General features: G+C 39.2%; 1 protein-coding gene across 4 annotated transcripts in view; it reads right to left on the reverse strand.

Annotated features, from left to right (window-relative positions):
- Positions 1–2,838: 2,838 nt before the first annotated feature.
- Positions 2,839–26,448, reverse strand: part of ZNF43 (zinc finger protein 43) — a 43,828-nt gene continuing 20,218 nt past the window's right edge. For 2 of the 4 annotated variants that reach the window (XM_034945648.3, XM_008955529.5), the window contains exons 2-4: positions 17,781–17,907; positions 16,564–16,662; positions 2,839–8,469 (exon numbers count right to left, since the gene is read on the reverse strand). In XM_034945648.3, coding sequence (XP_034801539.1) covers positions 6,269–8,469; positions 16,564–16,662; positions 17,781–17,892 — 2,412 coding nt within the window. In that variant the 5' untranslated portion in view covers positions 17,893–17,907 and the 3' untranslated portion in view covers positions 2,839–6,268. Of the gene's footprint in view, positions 8,470–16,563; positions 16,663–17,780; positions 17,908–18,021; positions 18,041–26,448 lie in introns of those variants that run through there. The other 2 variants (XM_063600070.1, XM_034945650.3) reach the window with 2 other exon arrangements.

A 26,448-nucleotide genomic window follows, 5' to 3' on the forward strand; every position in this document is an offset into this window, starting at 1 on the left:
CCTCAGCCTCCTGAGTAACTGGGATGACAGGCATATGTCACCACGCCCAGCTAATTTTTGTATTTTTAGTAGAGGCAGGGTTTCACGATGCTGGTCAGGTTGGTCTCAAACTCCTGACTTCAAGTGAACTGCCTGCCTTGGCCTCCCAAAGTGCTGTTACAGGCATGAGCCACCACGCCTGGCCCATCAGTGCCAATTTCTACCAGTGCACTGTCTCAAAAAAACAAAATGGAAGGAAAAGAACAAACACCAGACCCCAAACAAAAAAAAAAATGGCTGAGCAAGTAGGGGCAAATAGCAAAGATTTTTTTTTTTTTTGAGACTGAGTCTCACTCTGTCACCAGGCTGGAGTGCAGTGGGGCAATCTCGGCTCACTGCAACCTCAGCCTCCAGGGTTCAAGCGATTCTCCTCCCTGAACCTCCCGAGCAGCTGGGACTACAGGTGCGCACCACCACACCCAGCTAATTTTTGTATTTTTAGTAGAGACGGCATTTCACCATGTTGGCCAGGATGATCTCCATCTCTTGACCTCGTGGTCCGCCAGCCTCACCTTCCCAAAGTGCTGGGATTACAGGCGTGAGCCACCGCACCCAGCCGCAAAGATATTTTTATCCTTTTATTAGTTCTTGGGACAGCTCTTTTTATTCCCAGAAGAATAAAAACAGCATTTGTGTAGATCTACACATGAAGTATCATTAGTAGAAAAGCGTTTTTAAACAATGTATATAACCACATTTGTCTGTAAAGTAAGATAAATTTGTGAGTAGAGAATAAAGTTAACTTTTCCTAGCATTTAAATATATTTTTGAAAGGGTAATTCATAAAGGCAGATTAAAGCTTCTTAAAACTTTACACTGAGGAAAGAATATGCTAATTTGACATTTTAGAAAAGTTTAAATGCAGGCCGGGCACGGTGGCTCATGCCTGTAATGTCAGCACTTTGGGAGGCTGAGGTGGGCGGATCACGAGGTCAAGAAATCGAGACCATCCTGGCCAACATGGTGAAACCCCGTCTCTACTAAAAATACAAAAAATTAGCTGGGTGTGGTGGCATGCACCTGTAGTCCCAGCTGCCCAGGAGGCTGAGGCAGGAGAATTGCTTGAACCCGGGAGGCAGAGGTTGCAGTGAGCCGAGACAGTGCCATTGCACTCCAACCTGGTAACAGAGTGAGACTTCATCTCAAAAAAAAAAAAAAAAAAAAGTGTAAATGCAAGTGTTTGTTTTTGCATCTTAGGGTTTGTTGGGTAAGATCTGTGTAAATTATATTGACTTAGTTCATGAATGTTGTCATTTCTAAATGTGGACAGTTGGGCTGGAGGATTAAATTCAACCTCTTTTGAATTCTGGTGACCCTCTGCCAACACTCCATCATTCAGATTTCTAAATGAAATAATTATTTTTAGAAGACCTAAGATTTTTTTCCCTCTGTACTTTGATGTATTTTAACCTCAATATTTTGAATAGGAAAAGGAATGGAAGAGATGCCAAGGGGTTTGATGCCAAGAGCTATCTGGGTAACCACTGAAGATCATTCAAGATTCAATTTAAAGTCCAAATTTTACTGCTAGCCAGCTAGGCCTATATACAAAAGCTATATCCTGGAAGGCTTTTTGTTGGTTTCATTTTGGTTTTGGTTAATGCGGGACATTAGAAGGAAAACAAACAGTAGTGGTTAATGACATTCTCAAATCTATTGCTGCTTAGAAAGCATTCTCACGAACAGTAAGCAGCAACAGACAAGCCTTGGAGAAAATCTGAATGGTTTTCTTTGAAATACTTATAGTAGGGTTGTTAGGTGCTTTTTCTGAGGCCTATTCTGCTCTCATTTTAGGTGGCCTCTATCAGCAGAGACTGAGACATACATAGTGGACAGCTGTGAGGACCCTGGGCAAGGGAGATTCAGAAGGCATGGGTCAGGGACTGGTGGAAACACTAGTCTGCTAGAACTCATTAGGAAGTGAAGCCCAGCATTTGCATAACGCAGCTGTGAAGGCGTCTGGCGATCATAAATGTCTCCATGGCCCTTCTCAGCCCACCAATGTGCTCCAGCAGCCACTCACACAGCCCTGCATGCAGGTTTGTAGGTAGTCCTGCCAGATCTGCTAGAATCAAGACCTTATAGTCCAGGTCTCAGTTTGAAGAAAACAGCTGTCTACCCACTCTTGTGAAAAGATTCTGTGAAATTTAACTTTGCATTGCAAGTATTTGGGAAACAGGTGTAGATTTCTTTGAGGATGCTTACAAAACTACAGTTGTTTTTTTTGAGATGAAGCCTCACTCTGTCGCCCAGGCTGGAGTGCAATGGCGTGATCTCGGCTCACTGTAACCTCTCCCTCTGGAGTTCAAGTGATTCTCCTGCCTCAGCCTCCTGAGTAGCTGGGATTACAGGTGCATGCCACCATGGCCAGCTAATTTTTGTATTTTTACTAAAGATAAGGAAAATGTTCTCTCCACAGTAAGAATCAATATTATTTCATCACTGATATTTTCCGTCTCTGACTTGAAGCTACCAACCAACTCCAGCAGAAAAGTTTTTGGCTTATTATGGACAATCTGTTACACAGCAAGCACCGTCATGCTTGTTCACTATATTTATGTATAGAAACATCCTCATAAGGCCAGGTGCAGTGGCTCATGCCTATAATCCTAGCACTTTGAGAGGCTGAGGTGAGCACATCACAAGGTCAGGAGATGGAGACCATCCTGGCTAACATGGTGAAACCTTGTCTCTACTAAAAATACAAAACAGAAAATTAGCTGGGCATGGTAGTGTGTGCCTGTAGCTACTCAGGAGGCTGAGGCAGGAGAATTGCTTGAACCTGGGAGGCGGAAGTTGCAGTGAGCCGAGATCATGCCACTGCACTCCAGTCTGGGTGACAGAGCAAGACTCTGTCTCAAAACAAAACAGAACAAAAAAACTTCAGAACTTATGAAGCCTCCCTAGTATTTACCTGAACTAATTAGCTCAATAAATTTACATATGTCAATTATAGAAAGTGAAATGAACAATAACTAAAGTAGGTTTATATAGAAGTCTCCAATTAAATAAACAAAATCGAATATCCTAACTCAATATAACTTAAAATACTAATTGTGGAATTGCACCTAAAAATTATTTGTGTGCACAACTAAATTTCATAAAAATCATTCTTATAATCCCCAGTGAGCTTACATAATACCTCATAAACTATAAAAGAAAAAATAATAAAAAAGAAAATTATGGGTCTAGCATGAGTACCAAGCAAGTAAAAAAAAAGTTTGCATGGGGAGATTCTGAACCATAAACCATAAAATCTTACAGTAATGAATTCAATAGAAAGCAGACAGTATAGATTTCCTTTCAGCATTTTTGAGGTTTTTAGTTTTCTAGTAAATTAGTCACCTTATTAAAATTACTTGTTTTGCTTCAATATTGATTTTTTCTTCCTAAAATAGGTAGACACTCATACAAGAACAGTTACTTACTCCATAATTTTCTTACACCTAAGGCTTATCTTTAGAGTAATGTATGTGTATATTTAACCCTATGTAAGTCAAAACTAAAACTCTGTATGTTTCAGGCAGAGCGGCCACATAGTCAAAGAAAAATATATAACAATGTTTATTCATGACTCAGGAATGTATGGACTTTATTTATACTTCTATATAATTTTTATAATTAAAATGACCCTGTAGTCAATAACAATTTAATTGTACATTAAAATAATGAAGTGTAGAATTGGCTTGTAATACAAAGGATAAATGCTGAAGGTAATGGATACTTTATTTATCCTAATGTGACTAATACATATTATATGCCTGTATCAAAACATGTTATATATTGCATAAATATATACACATTTGGCCAGGTGCAGTGGCTCATGCCTGTGGTCCCAGAACTCTGGGAGGCCGAGGCAGGCAGATCATGAGGTCAGAAGATCGAGACCATCCTGGCCAACATGGTGAAACTCCGTCTCTACTAAAAATACAAAAATTAGCCTGGTGTGATGGTGGACGCCTGTAATCCCAGCTATTCGGGAGGCTGAGGCAGGAGAATCACTTGAACCGGGGAGGTGGGGGTTGCAGTGAGCCAAGATCATGCCACTGTACTCCAGCCTGGGTGACAGAGCGAGACTCCATCTCCAAAAAAAAACCCCAAACAAGTAGTGGGCGCCTGTGGTCCCAGCTACTTGGGAGGCTGAGGCAGGAGAATGGAGTGAACCTGGGAGGCGGAGCTTGCAGTGAGCCGAGATCGCACCACTGCACTCCAGCCTGGGCGAGAGCAAGACTCTGTCTCAAAAAAAAAAACCAAACAAACAAAAAAAATTATGAATAGCACAAAGAATAAAATAAGGTAATTAAAATCATACTATGTACCCACAGAAATTAAGAACAGTAAGTTTAAATAAGACAAAAAAGAATATTTAACCTATAGAAAAATATTCTTTAACTTATTTGCAGTTGAAAGCCACTGGGGAAATAGATTACTAGAAATGTTAGTCCATTATGTTACCAAATAGTATATTGTTACCATCTTTTACATACACTCGAGTAAGGTGAAATAGGTTAAAGTTAGAAGCATAATAATGCTTCATTGAATGTACAATGGTCTTAACACATTTTTTAAAAAGTTATATTTACATGTAATCTAAAAATTTAAAAATGTACTTCATTTAATTACATAAAATTACAATAAGTAAAATGACTTACTACTAATTTAACCAATTTTAACTAAAATAAAAAACTTGTTTTGTCACTATAATGCAGAAGAATATTACTCTGAAAACCTATCTCCTGCATCACTCCTTTATAAGTTAACCACAAAGTGCCTCTCCAGTTACATTTTCATCACGCATCTTTTTTTTTTTTTTTTTTTTTTGAGATGGAGTTTGACTTTTGTTGCCCAGGTTGGAGTGCAATGGTATGATTTCTGCTTACTGAGACCTCCACTTTCCAGGTTCAAGTGATTCTCCTGCTTCAGCCTTTGAAGTAGCTGGGATTATAGGTGCCTGGTAAATTTTTGTATTTTTAGTAAAGACAGGGTTTCACCATGTTGGTCAGGCTGGTCTCAAACTCCTGACCTCAGGTGATCCACCGGCCTCAGCCTCAGTGCTGGGATTATAGGCATGAGCCACCATGCCTGGCTGCATCTTACACTTTAATATCCTTACTGTTCCATAAAAAATGTTTTAAATAATGCCCACCTAATAAAAGAATCTCTCATATCTTTGGTGCAGCAACAATTGGTCACATGCTTTCACATGTGAATATAGCAGGAGTGAAAAAAGAGCATAAAGTTATTTGAGAGTTTAATTACATCATTATTCACTAATTTAAAAATCAGTAATTTTTTCAAGATAAAAGTATACTTTAATTGTAATTATAACTGAAAATCTTCTACTTCTTTTAATGTTATATACAAATAATTTATCCACCAAGTTTTATTTTGTGTTGTTTTCTGTACTTAGCACTGATTTAGTGTAATGTCTGAAGTGTCCGTGCCTTAGATATTTCTACTGTGAATTCTCAGATATTTACATAAACTTAATTTCGGATCAAATTTTTTTCATTTTTACTGCATCTGCAAAAACATATTTTAGTATGAACCTCTGGTGTTTTCTATGCTGTGGTTTTTTAAAAAATGTTTTTCCAAACTGATTACATTTGTAGGGTTTTTCTCCAATATAAATTCCCTGATGTTGAATAAACTTTGTACTATCAACCAAGTATTATAGACCCTCATGTTTTATAAGCTGTAGTTTTTCAAAACTGTTTTTACAAATTTATTACATTTTCCAGGGGTTTTTTCCAATATAAATTTTCTGATGTTGAACAGTATTTGAGCAACTGCTTCAGGGTTTTCTTTAGTACAAAATGTGTACAATAAGATCTGTGATGCAAGTAATGGTACTACAACCCTCTTAATATTTGTAAGGTTTGTCTTCAGAATGAATTATCTTCTTCACTTTAAAGGCTTTTATTTTCTGAAAGATCTTTTGACACTAGTTGCATCTATAATGGTTTTATTAAGTACAGACTCTCTGATGTTGAGTAAGATATGAGCACATATTAATGGCTTTTCCACATTCTTTGTGTATATACCTTTTTCCAAGTAAAAATTCTTTCCTGTGCAATAAGGTATGAGCATTAATTAAAAGTTTTGCCACATTCTTCACACTTGTAGAAGTTTACTCCAATGTAAATTATCTTACCTACAATCAAGTGTGACAACCATGTAAAGCCTTTATCACATTCTTTACATTTCTAGAATTTCTCACCAGTATAATTTATTTTATGTTTGAAAAAGTTTGAGGTGTTGTCAAAATCACTGTCACATCTTCAGGTTTGTAGAGTTTCTCTCCAGTATGAATTTTGTTATGTGTAGTGAGGTTTGAATATTGGTTGAAAGCTTTGCCACATTCTTTACATTTGTAGGGTTGCTCTTTAGTATGAATTCTCTTATGTGTATTAAGGTGTGAGGAATAGTTAAATGCTTTGCCACATTCTTCACATTTGTAGGGTTGCTCTCCAGTATGAATTTTCTTATGTTCAATAAGGTTTGAGGATCGGTTAAAAGCTTTGCCACATTTTTCACATTTGTAGGGTTTCTCTCCAGTATGAATAATCTTATGTGTAGAAAGGGTTGAGGACAGTTTAAAAGCTTTGCCACATTCTTCACATTTGTAGGGTTTCTCTCCAGTATGAATTATCTTATGTTTAGTAAGGGTTGAGGACCACTTAAAGGCTTTGCCACATTCTTCACATTTGTAGGGTTTCTCCTCAGTGTGAATTATCTTATGTTTAGTAAGAGTTGAGAACTGGTTAAAAGCTTTGCCACATTCTTCACATTTGTAGGGTTTTCCTCCAGTATGAATTTTTTTATGTGTAGTAAGGTTTGAAGATTGGGTAAAAGCTTTGCCACATTCTTCACATTTGTAGAATTTCTCTCCAGTATGAATTTTCTTATGTGTAGTAAGGTTTGAGGATTGGGTAAAAGCTTTGCCACATTCTTCACACTTGTAGGGTTTCTCTCCAGTATGAATCCTCTTATGTTTGGTAAGGATTGAGAAATGGTTAAAAGCTTTGCCACATTCTTCACATTTGTAGGGTTTCTCTCCAGTATGAGTTATCTTATGTTCAGTAAGCTTTGAGGACCACTTAAAAGCTTTGCCACATTCTTCACATTTGTAGGGTTTCTTTTCAATGTGAATTTTCTTATGTTTAGTAAGGTTTGAGGACCGGCTAAAAGCTTTGCCACATTCTTCACATTTGTACGGTTTTTCTGCAGTATGAATTCTCTTATGTGTAGTAAGGTTTGAGAACTGGTTAAAGGCTTTGCCACATACTTCACATTTGTAGGGTTTCTCTCCAGTATGAATTCTGTTATGTTTAGTAAGGGTTGAGGGCCAGTTAAAGGCTTTGCCACATTCTTCACATTTGTAGGGTTTCTCTCCAGTATGAGTTAACTTATGTTCAGTAAGCTTTGAGGACCACTTAAAAGCTTTGCCACATTCTTCACATTTGTAGGGTTTCTTTTCAGTATGAATTTTCTTATGTTTAGTAAGGTTTGAGGACCGGCTAAAAGCTTCACCACATTCTGTACATTTATAGAATTTCTCTGCAGTATGGATTCTCTTATGTGTAGTAAGGTTTGAGAACTGGTTAAAGGCTTTGCCACATTCTTCACATGTGTAGGGTTTCTCTCCAGTATGAATTCTCTTATGTTTAGTAAGAGTTGAGGGCCAGTTAAAGGCTTTGCCACATTCTTCACATTTGTAAGGTTTCTCTCCAGGATGAATTTTCTTATGTTCAGTAAGGTTTGAGGATTGGTTAAAAGCTTTGGCACATTCTTTACATTTGTAGAATTTCTCTCCAGTGCGAATTATCTTATGGGTAATAAGGATTGAGGACTTGTTAAAAGCTTTGCCACATTCTTCACATTTGTAGAGTCTGTATCTAGTATAAATTTTTTTATGTGTAGTAAGGCGTGAGGACCAATTAAAGACTTTGCCACATTCTTCACATGTGTAGGGTTTCTCTCCAGTATTAATTCTCTTATGTTTAGTGATGACTGAAGGGCAGTTAAAAGCTTTTCCACATTTTTCACATTTGCAGAAATTCACTCTGGTATGAATTATTTTATGTTGAGCTAGATGTGGAAGCATGCAAAATGATTTGCCACATTCTTTGCATTTGAAAAGTTTTTTTTCAGTATGGCTTATCTTATGTCTGTTTGAATTTGAAAATTTATGAAAGGCTTTCACACATTTATCAAATAGAAATATTTTGCTCTGGGTAGCTGGCAAACATTGGTTAAATCCATTATAACCTCCTCTGTGCACCTTACACTCATCCACACTTTTACGGTCTTTTTTAAAATGTACATTTTTATGTTCACAGTTTTTGTATCTTCTCAGTGTCGCTTTTTGGAAAGGATCTTTTATATGCTGCTCTGGCCAAAAGTCTTGGGTAAAATGAGAACACATAACTGAAAAAAATAAAAATAACAAATTATTCCACTTGCTAGACTCAGAGATAAATATACTTTATGTAACGTATAAAATCATACAAGCTACATAAGCAAGATGTCAAAGAAAAATACCACAGGCCCTAATTTATTTATAGACATATAAATGTAACAAAAACATGCTGATCAAAATGCATCAGTGAAAAATTTACAAATAAGTGTGTGCAGTGCCCCAGGTGAGCCCAATGCAAAGAGCCACATAGAAGGAAAATATAAATTGGTTACATTTACCCAACACAGCTTTTTCTGCTCTCCAACATAACATAGTGCCTTTAGAAGTAAATTGCCAACTCCAATTATTTTGCATATAGCGGAATACCTGAGAGTGGATAATTTATAAAGAAAAAAGGCTTATTTTGCTCACAATTTGGCAGACTGTACAAGAAGTGTGTGTCAGCATCTGTTTCTGGTGAGGGTCTCAGGAAGCTTACTGTTACGGTAGAAGGCAAAGAGTAACTGGAAATGTCACATGGCAATAGGGAAAGTGTGAGGTGAAGGAGCCAGGTTCTTTTAATGAACCAGCTCTCTTTTGAATTAACAGAGTGTAAACTTTCTTATTACCAAGACGATGGTGCCAAGTCATTCATGAGGAATTCACCTCCATGACAAAAATACCTTTTTCCAGGTCCCACATCCAACACTGAAGATTACGTTGCAGCATGAGGTTTGGAAACATGGACATCCAAACCATATCACAGACAAAGTAGACTTAACAGACTCATATAAACCTTTCCAGTAAAAAGTAAGAGAATATACAATATTCTTCTTTGCACCTTGTGTATTCTGCTAGGATAAATACCAAGTCTTATTAAATTTAAGAATACCAGCTGGGTGCAGTTGCTTATGCCTATAATCCTAAAATTTTGGAAACAAAAGTAGGAGGATCACTTGGGGCCACAAGTTTGAGACCAGCCAGGGCAACATAGTGAGACTCTGTCTCTACAAATAATAATAAAAAATTAGCCAGGGATGGTAGTGCATGTCTGTACACCCAGCTACTTAAGGGGCTAAGGTTAACTTGAGCCCAGGAGGTTGAGGCTGCAGTGAGCCAAAATCATGTCACTGCACTCCAGCCTGGGCAAGAGTAAGATCCTGTCTCAAAACAACAACAACAACAACAACGACGACAAATAAATTTAAGAAGACCAAAATTATACACTGTGTTTTTCGACCAAAATTGCATAAAACTAGGAATTAAAAGCAAAACTGGCAAATCCAAAAATATATCAAAATAAAACACACTCTTCAACATATTCTTGCTCAAGGACAGAAGAATTTAACTTTTCCAAAGTTGTCAATACAAGCTACAGTGGTGAACTAATTCAATATAATCTCTACATAAAATTCAATAGTACAATTTTTCACAGAAATATTCTTCACAATTTTAAAATTTGATTAAAAACTATAGCCAAGCCAGGCACGGTGGCTCACACTTGTAATCCTAGCACTTTGGGAGGCCAAGGCAGGTGGATTTCCTGCTGAGCTCAGGAGTTCGAGACCAGCCTGGGCAACATGGTGAAACCCTGTCTCTACTAAAATACAAAAAATTAGCTGGGCATGGCGATGTGTGCCTGTAATCCCAGCTACTTGGGAGGCTGAGGCAGGAGAATTGCTAGAACCCAAGAGGCAGAGCTTTCAGTGAGCCAAGATCATGCCACTGCACTCCAGCCTGGGTGACAGAGCGAGACTCTGTCTCTAAAAAAAAAAAAAAAAAAAAAAAAACTATAGCCAAGCAACTATGAAAACAATAAAGAGGCATTATACTTTCTGATTTCAAAACATATTAAAAGCTACAATAACAATGTGGTACTGACACAAAGACAGATAAGTAGATGAAAGAACAGAATAAAGAGTCCTAAAATGAACCCTTCTGTGTATGATCAAATGAGCTTCTACAAAGTTGCCATGAGCAAGCAATAGAAAAAAATCTCTTCAAAAAATGATGCTGAAACGTGGATACCAACACTAATAAAATAAAGTTGGATAATTTTCTTGAATTATATATACAAATATTTTAAATAAAACACACAGAAAAAAGGAACTAACAAATCTTTTAAAAAGAAATATGGAAAAAAGACATGACATTGGTCTTGGCACCATTTTCTTAGATACAACCTTAAATGCATGAACAACAAAGAAAAGAACAGAAAAATTTAACTACACTATACCTCGAAATTTCTGTACATCAAAGAAAACATTCAATAGAGAGACAATGCCTCCTAGAAAATGAGTGAAAGTATTTGTAAATCACGTGATATTCCTTAATATTCATAATATATAAACAACTTTTTTTTTCTTTTTTTTTGAGACCGAGTCTCACTCTGTCACCCAGGCTGGAGTGCAGCGGTGCGTTCTCAGCTCACTGCACACTCTGTCTCCCGGGTTCACACCATTCTCCTGTCTCGGCCTCCCGAGTAGCTGGGATTACAGGCGCGCACCACCACACCCGGCTAATTTTTTATATTTGTAGTAGAGACAGGGTTTAACCATGGTCTCGATCTCCTGACCTCGTGATCCGCCCGCCTCAGCCTCCCAAAGTGCTGGGATTATAGGCGTGAGCCACTGCTCCTGGCCTATAAACAACTCTTAAAACTAACAATAAAGTTGAATAATCTGATTTGGAAATGGACAAATAATTGAACTAAATTTTTACCAAAAATATACACAAATGGGAAGAAGCATTTAAAAAGACACAAAATTACAATTTGTAGAGAAATGCATAAAAATCACAATGAAAAACAAAATCACCTATCACCCATTTAGAATGGCTACTATAAATTTTTTAAAAATACAAAATCTGTTGATGATGCAATAAAAATAAAACCATCCAGTAGGTACAGTGGCTCACATCTTTAAACCCAGTGCTTTGGGAGGCTGAGACAGGTGAATCACCATAGGTCAGAAGTTCGAGATCAGCCTGGCCAACATGGCAAAACCCCATCTCTACTAAAAACACAAAAATTAGCCGGGCATAGTGGTGGGTGCCTGTAATCTCGGCTACCCTGAGGCTGAGGCAGGAGAATTGTTTGAACCTGGGACATGAGAACAAATCACTGCACTTCAGTCTGGGTGACAGAGTGAGACCCCATCTCAAAAAATAAAAAATAATAAAAAATTACAAATTAAAAAAAAAAAACCTATGTTGACTGTTGGTGGAAAACAAGGAGGCCGAGGTGGGCAGATCGCCTGAGGTCGTAAGTTCGAGACCAGCCTGATCAACATGGAATAACTCCATCTCTACTAAAAATACAAAATTAACCAGGCATGGTGGCACATGCCTGTAATCCCAGCTACTCAGGAAGCTGAGGCAGAAGACTCACTTGAACCCAGTGGGGCAGAGGTTGCAGTGAACTGAGAGCACGCCATTGGACTCCAGCCTAGGCGACAAGAGCGAAACTCTGTCTCCAAAAAAAAAAAAAAATTATAAATGTTTCTCAAATACTTAAAAATGAAATCATCAAATACAAAAATCTCATTTATGAATCTATATTCATAACAGAAAATGCAGGACCTGAATGACATATGAACATCCATATTTTTTGTATCAGTATGCACAAAAGCCAAAAGGCTGAAGAAACTTAGATGTCCCTTGATTTATAAATACATCAAAAAATGTAATATATATCTACAATGTAATATTATTCAGCCTTCAAATAGAAAATCTTGCCTCATTTTAAGATAAATTTTGAGAATATTATGTCACCTGAAATTAGCAAGTAATGAAATTATGGATACCATATGACTCAACTTATTTGAGATATCTTAAGTAGTCACACTCATAAAATCAGCAAGTAAAACGCTGTTTGTCAAGCGCTGAAAAGAGGGCAAAATGAGCACTTGTTACTTAATGTGTATTTAGTTTCACAGGTGTAAAATTTCTAGAAGCTTTTTGAATAACAATGTAAATATTTTTATCATGAGTGAAAAGTACGTTTTTTTTTTTTTTAAGACAGGGTCTCACTTTGTCACCCAAGCTGAAGTACAGTGGCACAATTATGGCTCACTGTAGACTCTAACTTCAAAGCTCATGTAATCCCTCCCCCTCAATCTCCCAAAAAGCTTGTACCATGGGTGCACACCACCATGCCTGGCTATTTTCAAAAATTATTTGTGGAGAGGGAATCTCCATATATTGCCCAGACTAGTCTCAAATTTTGGCCTGAAGCAATCCACCTGTCTTGGCCTCCCAAAATCCTGGGATTACAGATGTGAGCCACCATCATGCCTGAAATGTACACTTCAATAGATTTAAGATGGCAAATTTCATGTAACGTGTTTTTACAACACTAACATTAAAAAAAAACAAAAAAATACAGCATTATAAACTTTTTTAAAAATTACCCTCAAGTTACAAAAGTGTTTCTCTCATACAAAGAAAATATACATTCATCATTAAACACATGGTGAAAATAGACTATTTCCATGACTACTAACTTAGAGAAGACAAAACAACCATTAAAAATTAGCTAAAAAATAATATATACAAGATAAGCTTTAACCAAAATTGGGGTCATATATTTATAAACACACACACACACATATATAATATGATTGTGATAGACATTTGGTGATTGATCTCTTTTTTTTATTTTTTCTGAGATGGAGTCTTGCTCTGTCGCCCAGGCTGGAGTGCAACGGCACGATCTGGCTCACTGCAATCTCCACTTCCCAGGTTTGAGCGATTCTCCTGCTTCAGCCTCCTGAGTAGCTGGGACTACAGGTGCGTACAACTATGCCCGGCTAATTTTTCGTATTTTTAGTAGAGACGGGGTTTCACCGTGTTAGCCAGGATGGTCTCATCTCCTGACCTTGTGATCCACCTGCCTCAGCCTCTCAAAGTGCTGGGATTGCAGGCGTGAGCCACCGTGCCCGGCCAATTAAAGCCCAATATGGGATTTAATTATCTCTTAATTAAAGCATACAGAATTGAAAATTGTCTGAAATTATAATACATAGGTAAAACCAAAAAACACAATAAACTGATGTTAAGAAACCTACACTGAAGAAATACACTAATATGAAACTGGAAAACAATAATAAGAGAAATGTTTACTCATAAAATCTGGTATGCAAGGCCAGGCACAGTGGCTCACGCCTGTAATCCCAGCACTTTGGGAGGCCGAGGCAGGCGGATCACCTGAGGTCAGAAATTCAAGACCAGCCTGACCAATATGATGAAACCCTGTCTCTACTAAAAATACAAAAATTAGCTGGGCATGATGGCAAATGCCTATAATCCCAGCTACTCAGGAGGCTGAGACAGGAGAATCGCTGGAACCTGGAGGGGCGGAGGTTGCAGTGAGCCGAGATCATGCCATTGCACTCCAGCCTGGGCAACGAGAGCAAAACTCCATTTCCAAAAAAAAAAAATCTGGTATGCAACCTTGATGCACCATTAAAGAAGAATTTGTTTAGATAACTACAATATTTGTAACTTTGTACTTCTGCATCATTGGCATGAACTGTACAGCAGTAAAATTTTAGAGAAAATGCAGTATAATCATAAATACAAGATTCTAATGAGAAAGTTTTAATAAACATTTAAAATAAACTATAGATAATTTTTATATTTTAAGTAGATGCTATACTTACAAAAAATGAAACTGCTGTAATCCAACTTTAGAGGCAAAGAATAGCCTTACAACTAAATTACATATATATATATATTTTTTTTTTGCAGAATACGGTTACAGCCTCTGATATATAAAACAAATATTTGGGAATAAATTATATTATTTATAATTAGGGTACAAAAGTAGGTACAAATCCTATCATTCTCTTTTACCTACAGCAAACTTAAATTTATAACTATATTAGTAAATATGGAGTGCTTACTGATTATCTAATTTACTTCAGACATAATATGTAAATTCTAGTATAATTGTCCTAAATGTCTGAATCCAAAATTACAGACAAATTTGGAAATAAAAAATAGAAACTGGGTCAGGCATGGTGGCTCATGCCTGTAATCCCAGCACTTTGAGAGGCTGAGATGGGTGGATCATTTGAGGTCAGAAGTTATAGACCAACCTGACTAACATGGTGAAATCCCATCTCTACTTAAAATACAAAAAAATTAGCCAGGTGTGATGGGGGACACCTGTAACCTCAGGTACTTGGGAGGCTGAGGCAGCAGAATCAGTTGAAACTGGGAAGTGGAGGTTGCAATGAGCTGAGATTGTGCCATTGCACTCCAGCCTGGGCAACAGAGCGAGACTCTGACGCAAAAAAAAAAAAAAAAAGAAAAGAAAAGAAAAACTAAAAACTAAAAATGTATAGGGAGAGTGACAACAGTAAGATGGAAAAATAAAAGGTGCCCTATACTTGCTTATTCCCGCAGAGCAAGAACATTTGTCAGCCATCCTAGACAAAAATGCCTTTATGAGAGCCAGGCATCATGGCTCACACTTGCAATGACAGCTACATGGTACATTGAGGTAGGAGAATTGCTTCAGGTCAGGAATTTAAGATCAGGCTGCGTTATGTAGCAAGACCCCATCTCAAAAATAAGTTCCTTTAAAAGAGCTTTGAGATCCAGGCAGGCAGTTTTAAAACTCTCATAAAGCCCAAGATTAAGGAGTTTTCTTTTTCAGAAGGCAGGCTCTCATTCAGGTGGCAAACTACGGGACCCCTGTTCTTAACTACAGACCAGAAAATGGCCCACCCGACTTGGTCCCACAGAAAATTCTGAACTTACTCTGTAAGCATCCCAAACTGCTTCCAGCCACAGTTTGGGAGAGGTCCTGTTCTTCAAAAGGCCTGGAGGAAGATACTGGTTTATAGTGATGCAGGCCTTTACTGTGGACCCTGAAGCAGTTCAATGACTGTTCCAGCTCCCTGAGCCGTGGTTTATGGCCAGTTCTGCCTAACTAGAAACCCACACAGTTACCTGGGGAAATCCTCTCTGGTACTCAGTGAAAGCCGCACTCATCCACAACCTGATATAAAGCCCACCATATGCAGACCCGACTGCAAAAAACTGCCCTAGTGTTCTGCCCTACAGAGGAAAGTCCAAAAATAAAATGGAAATTACAACTACCCAAGCCCCTTGTAACAAGCCAACTAAAGGTGGACCCTAGTGCAGACTCAGCAGCCTTGTGACCAAGCAACGACCCCTCTTCACTACAGGCCAGGGGTGGTGGCTCATGCCTGTAATCCCAGCAATTTGGAAGGCCGAGGCAGACAGATCACCTGAGGTCAGGAGTCTGAGACCAACCTGGCCAAACATGGCGAAACCCTGTCTCTACTAAAAATACAAAAATTAGCCAGGCATGGTGGCACGGGCCTGTAATCCCATCTACTCGGGAGGCTGAGAGAGGAGGCAGAGGTTGCAGTGAGCCGGGATTGTGCCACTGTACTCCAGCCTGGGTGACAGAGCAAGCCTCTGTCTTTAAAAAAAAAAAAAACCCATGGTATCCAAAGTGATCTATAAATTTAATAAACTTTCTATCAAAATTCCAGTGGGATTTTTTTCACAGTAATGGACAATGCAATTCTAAAATATACATGAAAGTAGAATAAACTTTGAACAAAGCAATCTTGAGGAAAAAGAACAAAGCAAAGAAACATCATAATTCATAATTTCATATTATTTAAGGGCTACAGTAATAAAAACAGGATGAACTGTGCAGAAAATATACAAAGAAATCCAATGGAACAGAAAGCACTACTCACACATTTCAGACATGATGCAAAGAAATAACTTAAAAAATAGTTTAATAAACAGTTTCTCAAAAGTATGCAGATATTTGTGTGTCCCCCAAAAGAATGGAAAAGCAGTCAGATTGTTCAGTCTCTTAAATGTCATGAAGAGGACTTTGGCTGTCATGGTAAACTTGAAGGAAGATCACCGAAGGGAAATAAGAATCCTGAGAGAATGTAAAAGCATAAGACAGAAGATACCCCTGTGTGAAAGCAAAATGAAAAAACTCAGGCTTCCCAGAAACTGTTTCCTTTGGAACACAGCTTCCCAAGTCACATTTTAAGGACTGGCTTTCCCCTTAACCTTTGGACTTCTCATCTGTGTTTGTTGTATTCACTTTCACTCTCACCTACCTGGGGGTTTGGCTACCATTTCATGTCTCCTCACAGGCTCCCAAGGCTCTTTTTCTTGCTCCAGACAGGTGATCAGGTCTGGCTTAGAGACAGCAATACCTGTTTCAATAAAAAATAAATTATGTGAATCTTGCTCATATTCTCCCATTATTAACCCAGTAATGTGTCCAGTATGAAGGGTGTGATAGAATATCCTAATCATTAATCCCAAAATACTAATTTATTTTTTTTTTTTTGGAGATGGAGTCTCAATCTGTCACCAAGGCTGGAGTACAGTGGTGCGATCTTGGCCCACTGCAATCTCCACTTCCAGGGTTCAAGCAATTCCAATGCCTCAGTCTCCCAAGTAGTTGGGATTACAAGCGTGTGCCACCATGCCTGATTAATTTTTGTATTTTTAGTAGAGACAGGGTTTTGCCATGTTGGTCAGGCTGGTCTCAAACTCCTGACCGGTTGATCCGCCTGCCTTGGCATCCCAAAGTGCTGGGATTACAGGCATGAGCCACCGTACCTGGCCACAAAATACTAATTTTTAACAAAAATTTCTTCTTGTTTGAGACAGAGTCTCACTCTGTTGCCCAGTCTGGAGTGCAGTGGCACGATCTCGGCTCACTGCAACCTCCACCTCCTGGGTTCAAGCCATTCTCCTGCCTCAGGCTCCTGAGTACCTGGGATTACTGGCGTGAAACACCACACCTGGCTAATTTTTGCATTTTTAGTAAAGATGCGGTTTTGCCATGTTGGTCAGGCTGGTCTCAAACTCCTGACCTCAGGTATCTGCCTGCCTCGGCCTCCCAGAGTACTGGGATTACAGGAGTAAGCCACCATGCCTGGCCTTTAACAAAAATTTGTAAATATTTAGAAAATATCTTATTTTGTAGGTTCTTAATTTCACTACCTGGTAATACTGAATCAAAAATTAGTGTTGGCAATTAGATTTTAAGTTGTGGGCAACAGTATTTTATGCCACTTAATTTCTGGAATTACTACTAATCTGGAGTGAAAGACACAGATCAGCTCAGAAATGTGGAAAGTTCAGGTCAAGATGAAACATCTTGAAAAAAATTCTTGAGTGCACCAACAAATCCCAATTTTTTTGAAAACAGGAATCTGAAACTCATGAATGCAAAGTATAAATTACCAAAAAAACAGTCTACAGAAAACAAAAATGAAATCTTTAGGGTATATTAGGAATTGAGTATTGAAGTTATCCTCACCCAGGAAGACCAGGTTTCTGTAGTTCTCTAACATCACATTCCTATATAAATTCTGCTGTGCAGTGTCCAGGCATTGCCACTCCTCCAGACAGAATTCTATGGCCACATCCATAAATGTCAATGGTCCCTAAAAAAAAACAACACATACACACACAAACACACACATTTACCAAGTGGCCACAGGCAGAATTCATAATTTGACTCAAGGTAAAATGAGAGAGTAAAGAGAACAGGTACTGACTTATAGAAGAGACTGAAATTATCCAATAAAATAATTCTTTTCATGGAAATATTCTCCAATGTATTTTCTACCCCTGAGAAAAGAAAGTGATGTAAGATCCACAACATCAGTGTATATATAATACTTTTCTGGATGATAAACTGTAAAATTAAGGGCATGAACACAAACGTAAATTTTTGAGTTCTCTATTTGCATCATACAGAATCAGTTGCAAATATTTTTCAGATAAAGACATGTTGAGTTAGAAGGGACCTTTAAAATATTAAGGTGTACAATAAACTGAGGATCCTGTTAATGAAGATTATTTTTTCAGAAGATCTGGAATAAAGTCTGAGTTTCTAAGTTTCTAAAGCTTACCAGTAATGCCAATGATTTTGGCCCAGAAAGACTATTTTGTCAAACATCCAGTAAATGGAAAAGTCTGTGGTTTTTTTCTAGTTTTTCTGGCCAGTAAACAAAGATAAGAGCTTTCATTTTCAAAAGACAGATAAATGCAAAGAAAACCTAAGAAAGAAGAGCAGCTGCCAGATTAAATGTGATGGTTTACGTACATCAGTTGCATAAAGATTCTTAATAATATGGCCGGGCGTGGTGGCTTACACCTGTAATCCTAGCACTTTGGGAGGCTGAGGCAGGTGGATCGCCTGAGGTCAGGAGTTTGAGACCAGCCTGGCCAACATGGAGAAAACCCATCTCTACTAAAAATACAAAAATTAGCCAGGCGTGGTGGCACATGCCTGTAGTCCCAGTTACTCAAGGGGCTGAGGCAAGAGAATCGCTTGAACCCGAGAGGTGGAGGTTGCAGTGAGCTGAGATCACATCATTGCATTCCAGCCTGGGTCAAAGAGCAAGACTCCATCTCAAAAAAAAAAAAAAAAATAATATATATAATATATATACATATATATTATTATATATATATTATATATAAATGTGTGTATATATATATACACACACACACACATATACATTAAAAAAAAGACAAATGGCCGGGCATGGTGGATCACACCTATAATCCCAGCACTTTGGGAGGTCAAGGTGGGTGGATCACGAGATTAGGAGTTCGAGACAAGCCTGGCCAAGATGGTGAAACCCCGTCTGTACTAAAAATACAAAAATTAGCTGGGTGCGGTGGCGGGTGCCTGTAATCCCAGCTACTCAGGTGGTTGAGGCAGGAGATTTGCTTGAACCCAGGAGGCAGAGGTTGCAGTGAGCCAAGATGGCACCACTGCACTACAGCCTGGGTGACAGAGAAAGACTCTGTCTCAAAAAAAAAAAGAAAGAAAAAAGGAAAATAATTATTTAGGGAAAGAGTCTGTCAGAGAGCCCTTGATAATCAAGTGAATAATTAACATAAAATGTACTAGAACAAATTTTAAGATGTGCTGATGCATGCAAAAAGACACAGCATCACTGCTGTGATATTGCCCCCAAAAAGTAAATTATAATCTAAATTTAACCATAAAGAAATATCAGTTTTATGCAAAGTTCAAGATACAGATGTCTCCCATGTTCTGTAATTTTTTTTTTTTTTGAGGTGAAGTTTCGCTTTTGTTGCCCAGGCTGGAGTGCAATGGTGCGATCTCGGCTCACTGTAACCTCTGCCTCCCAGGTTCAAGCAATTCTCCTGCCTCAGCCTCCTGAGTAGCTGGGATTACAGGCATGTGCCACCACACCTGACTAATTTTCTTGTGTTTTTAGTAGAGATGGGTTTCACTATGTTGGTCAGGCTGGTCTCAAACTCCTGACCTCCAGTGATCCACCCACCTCGGCCTCTCAAAGTGGTGGGATTACAGGCATGAGCCACCACACCCGGCTGTAATTTTTTTTTTTTTTTTTTTAAGATGGAGTCTCGCTCAGTCGCTCAGGCTGGAGTGCAGTGGCGCGAATCTCCGCTCACTGCAAGCTCCTCCTCCTGGGTTCATGTCATTCTCCCGCCTCAGCCTCCCGAGTAGCTGGGACTACAGGCGCCCAGCACTACGCCCTGCTATTTTTTTTGTATTTTTTTTCGTAGAGACGGGGTTTCACCGTGTTACCGCGCCTGGCCAACCAGGCTGTAATTTTTAATAGTAATTTTTAGTAGTCTATCTTTAGCACCCATAAAGCAAGTATATCCTGATAGTATTTTTCAGAACTTTCTGCTTTATAAATGTCTTCTTGTTTACACAAGCATTTTCTGAATCCTGTTCTGCATAGAGCTAATAAAAAACAGACTGAAACTCAACATTACATGTTCTCCATTTTTAGTAAGGACCCCAGTTTTCCCCAATAGAAATCTTGAGTATCCACACCTTCCCATGTTCAACAACCATGAAAGGATCATTTTTAATATTGCAGTTCATAAAGTCATGGTGAGAATTCTGCATGGCATATCAGAAGCCATGATGTAGAGAATGTAGAGAAGGCTCTGTTATATAGAAAAGAAATATTTTGCAGAGACCCTTGACTATCATAAAAATTTAAAAAGCAGTTAAAACAAACTCATTAGGGAGGAAAAACACAAGTAGCAAAGTACAGGTTTACAAGTACTAAACACATGGCATTCCAGGAAGCAGAGTGGACACAGCTCTTGATCTGAGACATGTTTAGCTGAAAAAAAGCCATTTTTTTCTCTATCTCCGGGAATCCTTTCCAGATGAGATTCTCTGGACAAATTACACCTGCATCTTGAGAATATGCCTTTAAAGCTGTCAGCACCACCTATTTGCCTACTACCACCACACCCACAGGCAGAAGGACCAAGACCTGCAGAAAAAGTTCACCTATTTTTGTCCTTTATAACCGAAGAGATTCAGCAAGAATGAACTGCTCCATGGAGATACTAATATGAGTTTCACCTTTTGTATCCTCAGGTGCCCTCCTCTGCCATGGACACCAGCAATTTTTGCTACAGTAATGGAAATATGGGCCACACTGTCCTGTCCCTACCAAACCCAAACAGAACAGGCCTTGTAACCACCCTTTAGTGCAAAGTAAAACTTAACTCTTGTGTATGTATCTTGAACCTTTCATACTTGATTCTAGCCTCATTTTGGAGTCACGAGGCACTTAATTAAAACAACATGGATACTTCCACGCAGAATCTGAACCAAACTATAAACAGAACAATAAGCAGGCCTGACCTAAATAAGGCCTCCAAAAGGGGTGAATCTGAACAGAAAAAAAGCAGAGAGATGAACCTATGTAGAATTCTGTTCCGTGGCCGGGCGCGGTGGCTCACGCCTGTAATCCCAGCACTTTGGGAGGCCGAGGCGGGCGAATCACAAGGTCAGGAGATCGAGACCATCCTGGCTAACACAGTGAAACCCTGTCTCTACTAAAAATACAAAAAATTAGCCGGGCACGGTGGCGGGCACCTGTAGTCCCAGCTACTGGGGAGGCTGAGGGGGGAGAATGACGTGAACCCAGGAGGCGGAGCTTGCAGTGAGCCGAGATCGCGCCACTGCACTCCAGCCTGGGTGACAGAGCAAGACTCCATCTCAGAAAAAAAAAAAATAAAGAATTGTGTTCCCTATGCCACTGGGTTATTTCCTGTTTGGTTTTTCCTAAGCTTACCTAAGACAAAATTAAATTCCAGAGTTTGTGTAATTTTAATCTTTTTTAGCTGCTGCCCTGTCAATTTCATAACATATACCAATAAGCAATTTAAACAAATCCCTTAAGGTTTTCTAGGATAATTTATTATTGTAAGATAAATATGTATTCTTAGCAAGGTAAGATGAATAGAAACAGTAATATTTTTTCAATAAACATTCCTTCAAGTGATATCAGAAGTCAGAACAATACAAAGAAAGTGGACAAATAAAGCCAAAGTTTTTTTTGCACACATCTACTCATTGTACCAACAATATAATGCTAAATTCAACCATGTATCCAGTTGCTAGCCTAGACTAAAAATTCCTGGATGATAGGGATGACTGCTTCATCTATTTTTTTAATGGCCATATGAAATGGTAGAAATTAGTTTATCTGTTTGAGTCTCCAGATCTCCTGTTTTTCACCCAACTACAAGAAAACTGGAAAAACTCTCATCTGGGTACCAACTTATAAAAGATGAGAAACAAGAACAGCATGACTAATTTATCCTAGACTGAGACAGAGCAGAATTAACCATTCTTGTCAGCCTGACACAATTCTGTTCTGGACATTTTCAAATGTCGCAAAGATGTCTAGTTGATTGTGAGAGGATTCCCAGTGACCCAGAGCTGACTGCCCAGTGATAAGCCGGGCAAGAAAGAATCAGGCCTTTTTTTTTTTTTTCGTGAGATGATGTTTCGCTCTTGTTGCCCAGGCTGGAGTGCAATCGCACAATCTCAGCTCACTGCAACCTCCAAGCGATTCTCCTGCCTCAGCCTCCCAAGTAGCTGGGATTACAGGCATGTGCAACCACACCTGGCTAATTTTTTTTGTATTTAGTAGAGATGGGGTTACACCATGTTGGTCAGGCTGATCTCAAACTCCTAACCTCAGGTGATCCACCCATCTCGGCCTCCCAAAGTGCTGGGATTACAGGTGTGAGCCACCACATCCAGCCTCAGGCTGATTCTAAATAGAAAATAGAACTGCCCGGCCAGGTGCAGTGGCTCAGGAATGTAATCCCAGCATCTGGGGAGGCTGAGGTGGGTGGATCACGAGGTCAGATCGAGACCATCCTGGCTAACACGGTGAAACCCTGTCTCTACTAAAAATACAAAACAAAAAAAAATTACCCGGGCGTGGTGATGGGTGCCTGTAGTCCCAGCTACTCTGGAGGCTGAAGGAGAATGACATGAACCCGGGAGGCAGAGCTTGCAGTGCGCCAAGATCGTGCCACTGCGCTCCAGCCCGGGGCGACAGTGAGACTCTGTCTCAAAAAAAGAAAATAGAACTGCCCTGGTAGAGCTCCAGAACCTGCATCACCTGTCCTGATTAGCTAGCTCTTAGGTAAGAAAAAAGACAAAAATACCCTACTCCAGTATCGTATTTTATGGGTAGGTATAGCTGTGGTCATAGCTCTGGACATTTTGTGGTCTTGATCTCTCACTCCTAAGATGCTTGTTTACGCTTACAGATTCTGCCATTAGATTCTATTTACACCTGGAGCCTCTCACATAAGTGTTAGCAGGTCACTGAGCAAAATCTGAAAAGTTCAAAAAGCCACACTCTCAAAGGGGTCTTTAAGGTGTCTATGTTGATTTCTCACAATGCAGAAAATGTCTCGTTGATTTTCTGTACATTCTCAATCCAAAACCTGGCCCTGTCTTGTGAATCCCAGGCAGAGGCCAAACTATATGTACAGATTCTATGTTGGATCAACCTGGCTCTGCATTCTTGGGTGTTAAAGCAAGCAGGGTACAATCAAAAGAGAGATCCCCTCATAGAGGCTGCTGTAGCACATTTAAAATAATATGTTTACCTAAAAAAAAAAAAGAAAAAAGAAAGAAAAAAGAAATCTGAGGCAACATGAATATAAGTAAATCATTTATTTGGGCCAAGCTTGAGGATTATAACCTGGAAGCAATGATTCAAGTTGTCTGGAATGTAAACTTTAGCAGCAGTTACAAGTAGATTTGTAAAGGCAAAAAAGAGGGGCAGAGAGTGGACTGGTACAAAGTTGTTTGTCAGGTCCACTTAGGCTGGGCACGGTGGCTCATGCCTGTAATCCTAGAACTTTGGGAGGCCAAGACAGCTGGATCACCTGAGGACAGGAGTTTGAGACCAGCCTGGCCAACACGGTAAAACCCTGTTTCTACTAATACAAAAAATTAGCCGGGCATGTTGGCATATGCTTGTAATCCCAGCTACTCGGGAGGCTAAGGCAGGAGAACTGCTTGAACTCGGGAAGTGGAGGTTGCAGTGAGCCTAGATTGCACCATTGTACTCCAGCCTGGGCAACAAGAGTGAAACTGTCTCAAAAATCAAACAACCCAACCAACCAAAAAAAACAGTTGTCAGGAAGTCTTATTTATTTACAGAAATAACACTGATTATTAATTGGATATACATTGTTAAGGTTTAAGGTATGGGTTATAGTGTCCAGTGTGACATTATTAGTTTAGTTTATAGCTACTTGTGGCAATAGCAAATAGTTTCAAGAGATAAATACATAGTTCAAAGGGAGGAGAAAGAAATAATTGTGTTCTCATTTTAATGTCTCTGAGTTTGAAAAAAGGACTTGCATTTCTCAGATTAAAGTTTTTTTTTATTTCTCAAATCTCAAAACCCAGAATCAGAATTTGGGGCTGCAGATTTAGTGGAGCTAAATCTGGTGGAGTGGCAGCAGGTTTCACCTACACAGTTTAAGGCATTTTTAGCAAGAGGAAGAAAGTGGAGATCCTCATGTCCACATGTCTACTCAATGCACACGTTACTTTGATCAGGTTTCTGGGCCCCATGGTCTGTGAATCACTTTCAGGTCTGAGGATACAAGAGTCATTGAAAAAGGTAAAATAGCCTGGGTCAGTGGCTCACGCCTGTAATCCCAGCACTGTGGGAGGCCAAGGCAGGTGGATCAGGAGGTCAAGAGATCAAGACCAATCCGGCCGATATGGTGAAACTTCGTCTACTAAAAATACAAAAATTAGCTGGGCATGGTGGAACTCACCTGTAGTCCCAGCTACTTGGGAGGCTGAGGCAGAAGAATCGCTTAAACCCGAGAGGCAGAGGTTGCAGTAGGCCGAGATGGTGCCACTGCACTCCAGCCTGGGCAACAGAGCAAGACTCCATCTCAAAAAAATAAAAAATAATAAATAAAGAGGTAAAATGGTTGGTTCCTTTTCTGTGAAGTTTGTAGAAATCTTGTCTATCCTTTCTAGAAGCGACTACAGTTAATTACATATACCAAATAGGCAAAAAAACAATTCCACCTGCATATTTAGGGGACCTCATACACTTTGCAGCACAATTGTGAATAGAAGGGAAGCCTGAAAGGAAAAGTTTCCTCTAGATTAAAGCTTAGTTGGCACCTTATGTGTTTATATTATGTCTGGTAATTCAAGACAGTGTTTGGAAATGGAATTAAAAAAAAATTTCTGCAGCCCCAGAGAAACTCCAAAATGACAGAACAGAAATAAAATTGTTTATTACACAATTAAACCAGAATGTGAGCAGCATCACAGTAAATCTGCTTAAGAGATTGCAAAGACAGAAAGACAGTTCAGCAGGCTCACTAAGCCTGAGCAGTGATTCAGGCTCAGTTTCTACTTACAGTGGTGACATGGAAAAAATACTGCTGGGTTTGGCTGAGTGCAGTGGCTCACACCTGTAATCCCAGCACTTTGGGAAGGAGGCAGGCAGATCACCAGGTCAAGAGATCGAGACCATCCTGGCCAACATGGTGAAACCCCATCTATACTAAAAATAGGTAAATTAGCTGGGTGTGGTGGTACATACCTGTACTCCAAGCTACTAAGGAGGCTGAGGCAGGGAAATCACTTGAAACCAGGAGGCGGAGGTTGCAGTGAGCCGAGATCGCGCCACTGCACTCCAGCCTGGCGACAGAGTGAGACTCTGTCTCCAAAAAAAAAAAAAAAAAAAAAAAAAAACAAAAAACTGTTGGGTTTTCAGCATGAGTTCAGATGATGATAACTCTGAGAGTTTTCATCGTGCATTCACAGGCACCACGGGACACTAACAGAGCTTCTGAAACAGACACCCAAAGCATTAGAAAGAAAAACAGCTCTCCATTTGAGTAATACTGTATTGAGGAAAAAAAAAAGAAGTTCAAAGCATCTTAAGAAAAAACTTAGATTAGATGAAAGATTGATCAAGTCAACCAAAAATATTCCCCTTAAACAAATTTCTCTCTAAACGAAGTGCACAGCTACTCTCAGCACAAGAAACATGAGCATTATGAAAAAAATATATATTCTCAGCAGAATTTTCTAAGGTTTCTCTTCCATGTCTGCTGCTGTCTCATCTCCTAGCCATTGGATGGGAGTTCCATATTGGAATACATCTCACAATTTCCACATGCACCTTTTGATGAAGAATTGAAATCTTGAGTTTATTCATATAGTGTAATATATTCAAGCTTGCAACACTGCTAACTGAAGAGCTACTATGTGTTTTTTTTTTTTTTTTTTTGAAATGAAGTTTCCCTCTTGTTGCCCAGGCTGGAGTGCAATGGTGCGATCTTGGCTCACTGCAACCTCCGCCTCCCAGGTTTCAGTGATTCTCCTGCCTCAGCCTCCCGAGTAGCTGGGATTACAGGCATGTACCACCATACCCGGCTAATTTTTCTATTTTTGGCAGAGACAGGGTTTCTCCATGTTGGTGAAGCAGGTCTTGAATTCCCAACCTCAAGTGATCCACCCACTTTGGCCTCCCAAAGTGCTGGGATTACAGGTGTGAGCTACTGCGCCTGGCCTTTTTTTTTTTTTTTGAGATGGAGTTGAGCTTTTGTTGCCCAGGCTGGAGTGCAATGGCACAATCTCAGCTCACTGCAAC

Source organism: Pan paniscus, chromosome 20, assembly GCF_029289425.2.
Source record: "Pan paniscus chromosome 20, NHGRI_mPanPan1-v2.0_pri, whole genome shotgun sequence".
NCBI lineage: Eukaryota > Metazoa > Chordata > Mammalia > Primates > Hominidae > Pan > Pan paniscus.